General features: G+C 41.5%; 1 protein-coding gene across 8 annotated transcripts in view; it reads right to left on the bottom strand.

Annotated features, from left to right (window-relative positions):
* The window catches only part of arap2 (ArfGAP with RhoGAP domain, ankyrin repeat and PH domain 2), a 253644-nt gene that overhangs the window by 47624 nt on the left and 194001 nt on the right, over positions 1 to 12019 (bottom strand). For all 8 annotated transcript variants that reach the window (XR_007448601.1, XR_007448602.1, XM_049568438.1 and 5 more), the window contains exons 19-23: positions 11537 to 11600; positions 10866 to 11029; positions 7755 to 7967; positions 7309 to 7414; positions 2125 to 2272 (exon numbers count right to left, since the gene is read on the bottom strand). Coding sequence is in view for 6 of the 8 variants with exons in the window: in XM_049568438.1 (XP_049424395.1) it covers positions 2125 to 2272; positions 7309 to 7414; positions 7755 to 7967; positions 10866 to 11029; positions 11537 to 11600 (695 nt within the window). In the remaining 2 variants the exon portion in view is untranslated. The remainder of the gene's footprint in view (positions 1 to 2124; positions 2273 to 7308; positions 7415 to 7754; positions 7968 to 10865; positions 11030 to 11536; positions 11601 to 12019) is intronic.

The raw sequence follows: 12019 nt of genomic DNA, 5'->3' as shown, positions 1-12019 counted from the left end.
AAACTCCACACAGAAGGGCTCCCCCACCCGGGATTGCACTGTCGCCTCTTGCTGAGAAGCAAAAATGCTAACCACCACACCACCGTGCCGCCCCACATTAGTCCACCTCCCTATGTAAAACTAATCCCATCCGAATAGTACTTTAAAAGGGGCCACTCCCTTAATTATGCATAACTTAAAGCCTTAATAACATTTGTACGGGTGAGTTATATATAAACTCACCGGCCAAGCGGCTACTTTCTGGTTTAGCTCTCCGCTAGTTTAAACGTTAATAAAATGATTTCATTATTTTGCATTTTTGCATGCAAGACGTCTCTTTCACAGTTGAAGTCTATGTTTACATTAGGAAAAATTGGTGCCACTCCACGTGTCCTGGAAGATTTTAATCTCCCAGACAAATGGGGGAAAAACTAGTAAAATATTATCTGAGCTAAACTTTTGTCGGACACCCTGTTGTCGCTCACTTTGAAAGCTCCGGAACAAACCGCTGAGTTGTGAAGTTGAAATGAAGTATTAACTAAATGATTAAACTACAATGAACTAATTAAGGTTTCAGCTGGCTGGAGGAAGATCGCCAGGGAGCTACACGTTTCTAGCAAACGAACATCGCTAATAACGACCCACTTGTTGCTGTCTATATTGAAGATTGGCAGCTGCTTTTCTGTCTGTGATTGATTATGGTGACACATATATGCCATTTTACGTAGCTTTGATTCAGTTTACCATGCATCTCTACGTTTATTATTACAAACGCAAAGCCCCTTACTCATCACTGCATTCTTTATGATTTGGTGGGTTGGACATCGTTGACCTTTCGTAGGCAACAGCATTGGTATAATCTTGCACCCAGCTACGCTTCTCCGAGTTGTTGCTTTTTAATGTATTAACAGATCTGGGGAAAACTGCATTCTCCTACTCTGCACCTTGGACATGGACCAATCCTTAAAAAGATCAGGAACACTTATATCCATTGATGAGTTGAAGGGCATTGTGAAGAATGTGGTGACAGAGACATGTACTTGTTTTTCTTGAGAGGCCACTGTGTTTGAATAGTTGCTGCATTTTAAATGTGTTCTGGTTGGCTGCTACCTCGGCCAGGTCTCTGCTGTAAAAGATATATTCAATCTCAATGGGACTTCCTGGTTAAACAAAGGTGAAATCAATGAAGCATTGTATTCTGTTTTCATTAAATCTCACAATGAAACTTGAATTTTCTGTTTGAAAGTACAACGATAGACAGATAGCAATGACTCGTCCATGTTTTCAGTGGTTATGTCTCCAGTCTGATGTGATAGGTATGTAGTCCCACATGTAGTCCTACATATTTTCAGAGGGAACTCTTTTTCCTGGACATCATGACCAGATATATTAGAATATGTTGGACTTCAACAGATTATCTAGTCACACAATGGTAATTACTGGATAACAGAAACCCTGATCGCTGGATCAAAGGCATGTAGAGTTTGTTCACGGCAGTTTTAGAAAGTGATTCTCAACATAATTATCACTTCAAACAATAAGAGCATTAAAACTCTATACTATTGCATGCTTTTGTTCTTTATAATGTTCAAAGTGCATCATAAAAAGAATTAACAGATGTACTTCAAACATATAATGACAGCTTAAATTAGTTTAATACTACAGCAGCAGAACGACCACAGACTGCCCAGTTTGAGGAGAAAAAAAAAATCATATTTTTATTTTTTATCGATCGGTTATGTTTTTCTTTCTGCTACCAAAACAGCTCCTCAGATATGGAACAAACTCAGTCATAAGCCTGGCCTCATTTTGCCTCCAGCGAAAAGTGTCCTGAACAAGACTCCGACGGTAGTTGTTGTTCTAGGTGACCTGTTTTTTCCATATAATCTGTGTTTTCTGGAGACGTGTGCTGAGCACAGTCGGCAAAGACTCTGGTTTCCATATCTGACTGTGAACTGTAACAGCTGGTTTTCGTGATTGGTATGTCAGATTAAAACTTTTTTTTTTTTTGACTATATAATAATATTTTTTACTGATTATGTTATGAGTGTTTATGCAACAGGAATCAGATGCTGTCTAACTCAGTCCCTCACCAGTATCGACACCATCAAAAGGCAAGTAATAAATAAAGAGTTCTTGACTCACACTGAAGAGTGTAATGTAGTTGCTGATGAGGTCATGGACGACGCTCGTTTCCTGTGGGGTTTGTCCCTGAGTCTGGAACAAGCAGGAGGAGAAGACAGAAGCCAGTTTTTCGCTCGGCATGTGGTTGAGGTGGGAACACTGCTGAATCCTGAATCACAGAGAGAAACGTGGTTAGAATAACCCAAATGTACCTGCACACACACACACACACAGAAACAGATCAACACAAACAGTCCCTTGCTCAATAACGCTCTCATTCTCTCATGCCCACACAAACTGTACACTCAGACACAGAGAGCCGAGCGAAATGTTCGGCCTCGGCCCAAATTCAGCAAAGGGCCAATTAAGTCTTCTCCAAACAATCTACATCATTAACATAATGCAGCTTAATCACGACTCTCCGTGGCGGGTTTCCGAGGGAGCACTTGTGTAATGTGAGCATCAGTGAATGAGACATCAAGACAGCAGAGTGTTGGTATCAAATGGAAGTAGAGGTGGAGAACAGGTTTGTGGTGTGGGGGCAGCCGCAGGACAGGATCCAAGTGGAGATGCTAGCTTTAGCCTCCTTGGCTCTGAGCCCCCTGTGTAAGGCTGACTGAATGATTTATCACGAGAAATGTCTGCACATAAAGCTCACTGTTCACAGCATCCATAAGTGAAAGTGGTGAAATGTAACGATAGAGCAAGGAATCTCTGTCCGTCTGTTCCTCAAATATCGTCGCGACTTTGGTGTTTTTCAGGGGCGGATTCAGTGATTTGGAGGGTCCTTGCTTTACTTTTCATGGTGGCAGTAGGTCAGTCCATAGGGACTTGGATTGGGTCCCTGTCCCAGACCCAATATGGATCACAGACTGGTAGCTGGAGAGGTGCCAGTTCACCTCCTGGGCACTGCCAAGGTGGCCTTGAGCAAGGCACCGAACCCCAACTGCTCTGGGCGCCTGTCCAAGGCAGCCCCCTCACTCTGAGATCTCTCCATTTAATACATATCTAGGTCCTGTCTGTGCGTGTGTGTGTTTTTCAGGCCTGTGTGTACATAGCCCTTTTTAGATAGGAATTGTGCAAATTTGCAGGAAAGCCCAATCAGTCTTCTTTCAGCATTGGCAGTATAAAAACAAAATCAGGGAGTGCAGCAAAATGCCACCTGCCTACTTTTGTTTTATACAGAATGCCTTTTCAGGGCAATGGGGGGCGTGAGCAAGTAACAAAATGTGTAGCTCAGCGTGTGACGTAAACAGTGACATGGGAGGGAAGCCGTGGCTGCTCAGTCCTTAAGCGATTCTCTTGTAAGTTGGCCCGTTCTGACGGTTAATGGCTTATTCGTTTGCGAGGACAAGGAGGGCGCGCAATTCCTTGTCTCCCCAGTTGCTCATCTTTACAGTGTCTGTCAGGTTTGTGTTTCCCTCTTGCTACTACTGTAGGTGCTCGCTAATTCCTGCCATCAGCTGTTTCCTGTTTATCCACCGCCAGTGGGTCGCACGTGCGGCGTCATCAACAGCTCCTCCCACAAGTCTTCAACAGCCCAACCCGTGGCGGAAGGCCACCTCGATTTGTTTAAACTAAAAAGGGTTCCGCCAACATGTCTACCCTACGAGGCCAAAATTGGGCACCTTGGATCAACTCGCCATTCCAGCTCTGTGTGTCTAAACGCTCGCAGCTTGCCGGCAAATCAGCCCAACGTTCGCGGAAAATCTGGCAGTGTAAAAGGTACTAATGACAACAGAGTGACGAAAACTGAATGAAGTGTATCCTCTTCTTATTTCTCTAACTGGTAATGTTGCTACTGGCAGTGGGAGGGCCCGCTCTCTCTCGAGCAGAGAACAGGCCCTTGCTTTTTATTTGTGAAATAGTCACTAGCAATTGAATGAGTAATATGTATGTTGATGTTATCCAATGTTTAGTCTGTACTTGACCATGTGACAATACTATACAATAAAAGGTAGCAGTTTCAACGCTAAATCTGGCACTAGGTTCGTCATAACTACCGTATGCCATTGATGTAACTGAAGTGTGCATTAAGTAAGCAGTATACCACTCAATTGCATATCTTTAAGTGCTTTGGGGGTCATTTGTACATTTTTTTGGGGTACAACAAATTAGAAGAGCAACATGACTCGATATTTTTCAAAACTAAACATTGTAATGAATCTATAGCTATTTGCGCCAAGGTAATAATCCAAGTTCCACTTCTGGAACGTAGCAGCGTGCACCGCATATCATGTGGTGAGGAACAACCAATCACAGTTGACAGAAGAAGTTGATTAATTTAGTGCAGGGCTACCAATAGATTTATATCTGTCCCACGGACGATATTTTTGGCCCTTATACACAGTGGAAGAAGATCAGGTCTGCACTCAGAATTTCTGCTAAGCAGGCTTCAATACGGTGCTAGTTATGGTAGCTTAGCAACCTTAGACATAGCATGTCTACACGCCCTTGAAATTTGGCACAGAGTAGGCACAAGAGTAGCGCCCAGCACCGGACCTCCCGTTTTCAAGGAGGTTAAAGATGCTGCATGTGTACGACCCCTTAAAAGAAACTTGGAATATATCGTTTTCCAATAACAAAAGGCTCCCATAGCTTAAAAATATCACTAAAGTATTTACTGTATATCTTGGGCTTTATCTGTGTGTTTGCTAATTGCCTGAGTTTTTGACTGTGATCAATTTGATCTGTCTTACTTGCAAAATGCCGACATTGCTGAAGACAATATGTGATTCATCAGTCTCAACCTGAGGGGGCTATTGTGTCAGTGATTAAATTAGCTTTGTATAATTTGAAGTACCTGCCACCATATCCACTCCACATACGGCACAGTAACCCTGACGAAATCTGAGAGAGCATCCGACTCGACTGGCCGGAAGAAAGCCACACAATAGAGGGCAGAGCGGGTCATTAGCAGAGCAGAAAGGACAACAGGCTAATCAGCGAGTGACAAATAGCAACCCTAGGGCCACTCAGAGAGCAGGACCTTCGAGTCTCCACACTTGTTACGCCTGTGATGAAGTGAAGCATCTGTAGAGCTACACCTGTTCTATCAGCCACCAGTCCAATCAAAGACACAATGAAGACAAGAGCTATTGAACACTTTGTTGCTATTCTAATGAGTTATAATGCATAATTTGGCAAAAGTAGTTAAGCCTCACTTTCATGTCCCATTAAGTGCCATTAAGATTCTACAACAGCGTCCAGTGGCTGCTCTGCTCAGTCTGGTTATGGACCGTATCACATCCATCCAACAAGAAAACAGAGGGGTAAGATGAGTCACGCTGTGGTGAGGGACCTAATTCAAGTCATAAAATAGATGTGCATGTGGTGAAAGGAGTACTCAACTCTTCTATTTAAAGTTTCTAGATGATGCTTCTGGACGAAGCGGTCTTGTAAGGACACAGGTAAGGGTTGTGGATAGGTCACAGAAACTTTCCCCGGGAGATGCGTGATCAGAATCTAGTGAACTTTGAGTCATTTTAAGGTACGTCCTCACCATATTCCCTTTCCTAAACCTAACCACAGTAACTTAACTTGCATAAACCTAGCCTCCGTATCTTTACGTTAATAATGTAGCTGCATGTGAAGGACTCAATGTCATTCATGGGGCACTCGTTCATAGGAAATCATACGAACCGTTCTATGAGAATACGTTAAGCTTGCCATTTGCAAATGACTTTAACCAACAGCAGATCTATGTTTATTAGTTAAGTTACAGTTAGCTGGCTAACCTTAGCTTTGGTCATAGTTAGCTTGTTGGCTGCCCAGCTACATGTAACTAAGCTAACACATGGTTCTGGTGTTTGTTGTTTTGTAGCTGTTAAAGTAATTCGCAAACAAGCCCCACAACTCTGGACAAATTAGCTGATGTTACCCATTCTAGACAGTATTTTGCTATGTTGGCTAGCAAGCAATTCGTCCACTGTAGTAAGCCAGCTAACGTTAGCTAACATGAGTTGGCTAAAATCACAGTATCACAATGTTTCTGTCGGCATTTCTTCTAGATTTTTTTTTTCATCACCTGATAACCATGATATGAATGGAGTGGCGTGTAGTTTTGCCATACTTTCAAACATTTTGGTGGCATCTCGGCACACTTAACTCCCAGTTCTGTCAAATACACCGCGCCCAACTTCCCAAAGACTATATGGGTTGTAACGTTAGCTGCTGCTGTGGAAGTGTAAGCTCCACGCTGGGGACAGTTGGGAGAGTCCACCTTACAACTGCCACATACAGTGACAGGGCTACCTGTTAGCATCACACGGCTAATGTTACCTAGCAGTTATTAATTGGTTAAATGTCAGAGTTTATTGGGACCATAAAAAGGTCTGTGTCTGACGTTAGCGGCTGCTGTTGTGTTAGCTCCTGCTAACCAGGCAGATGTTGAACTGACAAGAAGGAGAGCAGCTCCGGAGATGGCAGCAACAGAAAGTTTTCTGATCCAACGGGGTGTTGAGATGGTCCGAAATCACACCCCAGCCCAAAAAGGATCAAATACAGGCATCATTTGACTGTAGATTGTCCAATACTACTTGGTACTGGTACTTACTTTTCATACTTCAAGGTATCAAGTGCTGAAATTCAGCCCTCATCCACAGGCTGTTATAGGAAACCGAGAAAGGTGGGGAGGGTCTCAGTTTTTAAGTTACTTTACAATCTGTTCACCAGTTGGCAATTAAAATGATTAATGCATGTAAAAAGTTACATACACAACTTTTGAGTATAAGTACCAGTACAGCAATGATAAACTATTCCATTACAAGGAAAAGTTCTGTGTTTAATAACCCTTTTAAGTGGTACAGAAGTATTATCAGCAAAATGTTCTGCAGTGAAATGTCTCCTATAACTTATACATTATTATATATCACATACTGTTGCATCAACACACAAGCTGTGGTAGCTGGGTGAGTTGTATTTAGATACAGCACACTTGAGTAAATATACTTTCCACCGTCAGGATGTACAGTCAGTGTGCTCTTGTGTGACTTCCTACTTGTCTGGTGAACTACATTGTTGAATGTTGTTTTGGCATCTTCATGTTCTTTTTTTGAAGTGGACCACGTGCATCTCCCCTTCAGCATAATAAACTTTATCCTCACAGCGACCTTGACCTTGAAATAGCCTCGCTAGTACAAAGCTTTAAATGTGTCTGCAGTTTGAAGAGTGTGTGAGCTTGTGTGTGTGTGTGTGTGTGTGTACCTGTACAGATGTTGGAGCACAGCATCAAGGGTTGACCTGTTTATCTTTGGCAAACTCTCTATGAAAGTGGAGTACTTCTTTACTCTCTGCCTCTCGTCCTTCTCATCTATAAAAACCACACGGATGAGAACTGCAGTGAAAATGCCAAATATAATAAAGGGCAAGCTGAGACACGACCATGGACACATAAAGGAAATGAGGGTCATAATACACTTTTTAAATTATTGAAGCAAATTAGAACATTTTATATTTCTTAATCTGCGATGATGAAATTGTGTCTCTTCTGTCCAGAGACCTTGAACATTGACATGCTACAAACCAAAATACACGGAGCGAATTACTAGAATATAACCATTCACCACAAGTCGTTTAACACGGGCATATTTTTGCTTATTATGTCTCGCCAATAAACCTGCGCTCCCGCCTCCACCAGGCGCCTCACATACCCAGAGCTGACACCCAGTATGGATACAGCTCCTTGGTCAGCAGTGCATCCTCAGCTTGGGATAAGAAGCTCTTCAGGGTGTCCGTCACATCCTCCAGGTGGTGCTCCTTCTCCCTCAGCTTCACATTGCGAGCATCCCGAGTGAACTCCTCCAGGAGCTGGGACACTCGACCAGGGTCCCCTGGCCTCTGGTAGACCCCCTCCTGGCACAAGCCTGGTTACATAATCAAAAAAAGCACTCGTTCTTGACGTCTGCATAAGTCACTGTCTAATGTGTGGTATCTGCAACAGCTAATGACAGCACATGGATTTCTATGTAGCTATATACAATTATAAGGTAATAACCAACCTCCTGGATGATAAGCTGTGGGATTTAATAATGTTACATAAGCACATTTGAATCAAAATTGCAGGTAGAATAAAATTGCAGCTGCAAGGTATATTAACCTTCTGTACCACTTTGCAGTTTCTGTCAGAGTTGACTTTTATGCCAGTCCCTCATTATATTGCATATCACTCATAATGCCACTGTATAAGTGCCCTTGGTGACCTAATTCAAGTCATTCAGTGGCGGAAGAAGTACTCAGATCCTTTGCTTCAGTTAAACTATCTGTACAGCGGTTTAAAATTATGTAATTATTCGTAAAAGTCCCGCATAACAAAATCTGGAAAACATATGATCCTTATTTGAGGCTCACACCTGTATTTTGTTTTTTTTCTAGAACACGGTTTAAATTTATTTTCCTTATACCGTCAGTGCTGGAACACCTGTATTCACCCTCTGTCTCAAATGCTCTATTTTAGTACCTATCTTTTTAAGCTCGCCTCCCGAAAAAGTGTATCTCTGCATCTCTGCATCGTCAATGAAGCCAGGGAATGACTAACGTAGTACAGCAGCACGTTTTATTGTGAAAAATCACCAATAAGAGCTTCTAAACCGAAAATCATGAGGATCAGACATATTCCAGTAGGACTATTATCTGAAATCGGGGAGAAATTAACAACATTTGCAACCAAAATGACAGGTTTCCTTGATATTAGCATGTAGCTACAGGTAGCAATTGTACAGTCAGTGAATGCTTGTAATGTAGTTGTATAGTGGCATTTTTACAATGTGCAAAATCGCCAATCAAGTTTCTTAGTCAACATCTTCACAACTAGACATGTTCAAGTAGGAACATGATCCAAAATTGGTGAAAAAATTAACAACATCACCGACCAAGATCACATATTTCCTTAATGTTAGCATGTAGCTACATGTAGCAGTGTACGTGCAGCGGGGAAACTACTCTAACAGAGTATAGTTATACTTTCTACAATGAAAAATACCCCAAAAAAGCCTCAAAACCAAGATCATTACAGCCAAACCTGTTCCAGTGGGAATATGATAAACAAGATTACATGTTTCCCTGATGTTAGCATGTAGCTACATGTAGCATTGTACATGAAACCAGGGAATGACTGTAATTGAGAATAGCTACACTTTCTACTGTGAAAAATCACCAGTAAAAGCTTCTATTAAAAATCTTCACAACCGTGTACTTGGAGTTTGGGAATGACTGCCTATAGTAGCACTTTCTCCCATTTAAAAAAAACACCACAAAAAGTTTGTTAACACAACTGGACATGTTCCAGCAAGAACATGTTTCAAAATCAGGGATGAATTAACATCATCACCAACTAAGATTACATTTATCCTTATAGTTAGCATGTAGCTACATGTAGCAGTGTACTTGCAGCTGGAAAAAGACTGTAACGGAGTATAGTGGCACTTTCTACAATGAAAAATCCCTAATCAAAGCTTCTAAACCAAAATATTTACAACCAGACATGTTCCGGCTGCCAGAAATCAACATCGGGAAGCAAGATTACATGTTTCCCTGACGTTAGCATGAGGCTACTTGTGGCAGTGTCAACTTACCTGCAACTGGGGAACGACTATAATGGATTATAGCTACACTGTCTTCTGTGGAAAAATCACCAATAACAGCTACTATTCAAAATTCCAGACGGGTTAACAGGAGGAATATGACCCAAAATTGGGAAAAAATTAGTAATATCTGCAACCAAGATTATATGTTTCCTTGATGTAAGCCTGTAGCTACATGTAGCAGTGTACTTGCAGCTGGGGAATGACTGTAAAGGATTATAGCTACATTTACTACTGTGAAAAATCACCAATAAAAGCTTCTATTCAAAGATCTTCACAATCGGACATGCTCCAAGAGGAATATGATCCTAAATCGGGAAATAATTAATAACATCTGCAACCAAGATTACAGGTTTCCCCAACATTAGCATGTAGCTACATGTAGCACTTTTAGTAGCGTGCCTAGAGCAGATGATCATATAAAGAAATCTGTCACAAGCTGATGTGAGCTTGTATTGAAAGCAGTAAAAAACACTGGACGAGTTTGAAGCCTGAGGATTTGCTCACAGGAATTCCTTTTACATACGTTTCCCTCATTATTTGAAACTTTGGCCACATCTAATATGAACTTCTAGCATTGTAACATTATATAACTGACAGAAAATGAGGAAAAGCATGGCAGATACCCTTTGAAGTATCTGGTTTTGCAAACGTCCCCTATGATTAATTTATTACTATGTATAGCATCTAGTATATTATTAGATAAATAATGCTGTTGCATCAAGACATAAGCAGAGCTTTACTATCGGTGTTTGGTCTACTTTTTTATCTCAAGATAAATCTGAGGGGTTATGAGACGATAAATGGAGAGAAAAAGTTCTACACTGCATCCCATTTAAAAAGCTACCATACAGGTATTAGTGCCCTTTTGAATTTATCATGCATTGAGCGCTGTGTAATACAGATTTCATGTGTTTATATTTGGCAAATAATTTTGTATCCTGCAGTAATGTTGCAGTGAAAAGTTGGACTACATACTCTGCATTTCTGAAAAACAATATGGTGAAACAGAGAGATGGGGTAATGCCACAACATTCTGCTAGACAACATTAGAAAGCATGAAATTCTCATCACGATGCAGCATACTGAATGAATCAGGTCCTCGAGGGGAAATCATAATAATGATCATGCAAAAATATTTTTTAAAACTTTTTCTCTCCTCGTAAGCACAATGTAGCTCACCATATTGGGTTACAAAAGCAATGCAACTGTCGACTATAATGGGGACACCATTTTTAGTCAGCTGTTGGTCGCTGAGCGCCTTGCCATCTGTGCCGGCAGCCAGTGTGATGGCAGAGCGCCACAGTGCAAAGTCCATCTTGTTGAAGCCGTGGATGTAAACTGTTCTATTAAAGAGAGAGATATAACAAAGAAGGAGTCATTCATTAATGAAGCACACCATGATATAATTTGCAGTAACAATATGGTGTTTCAGATTTCAAGATGTTTAAGTTGTTCATATATTTGGAAAAGCACTGCTTAGTCATTAAATAAACAACCGACAAGATTAAAGGAATCCAAAAGTGCTTCGGCAGAACACACATCTATAAACAACCACCCGTTTTCCCACGAGGTTTCATCAAAAACACACAAACGAAGAGCAATTAACGGAAAGTCTCGTTGGATTACTCTAAAAGGGAGACTGCTGGCTTGTGTTACGTGCTGTCTCACCTTCTGTGTAACTGAAGCAGGCAGTCGAGCGAGACTTTGATTACCGCGGATGGTTACAGTAGGTAAAGTGCATTCGGACTAACAAGACAAAGGCAAAATCAAAGCGTTGCATAATGTATCATGTTGTCCTACCGCAAACACGTTGCCAATTAGCACTTTTTGTTTCCCAGAGACTGACATACCTCCCTCCCTCCACCATCAGCAGGACTTGGATCTTGTCTTCACCCTCCGTATGTGTGGAGACAGCTGTGGGGAGAAAGAAAAGGGGCAACAAGTTGAAGGAAATGCAGCCTCCAAAACTGTGTACGTTCAAAGAGCAACGCGTTCTGTGCTAATGCAAAGTAATGTGTTTAGGTCTGACATTTGCAAAAGCACGAGCGCTTAGAAGCTTTCGCCATGAAACTTGAAAATGCATTCATTACCTGTCACTGAAAGGTCTCCTTTCTCTTAAGTATTCATTTACTTTTTAAGTCAATCACTGCAAATAATACACCGCACAATATGTCTAGACATATCTGGCGAGTCCAATGTGCAGATGTATAGTGGAAAGAAAAGAGACGGAACAGTGCTGTAGTCGAATGGCAAATGCATCCAGTTGGAGTTAACAGCATTTCTTTGTTGTAGTGTGAAACGTGGGCACGACTGGAGGTGGTTTAAACAAGAGA

This window comes from Epinephelus fuscoguttatus, linkage group LG23, assembly GCF_011397635.1.
Source record: "Epinephelus fuscoguttatus linkage group LG23, E.fuscoguttatus.final_Chr_v1".
Lineage (NCBI taxonomy): Eukaryota > Metazoa > Chordata > Actinopteri > Perciformes > Serranidae > Epinephelus > Epinephelus fuscoguttatus.
This window is presented reverse-complemented; position numbering and strand designations above follow the sequence as displayed.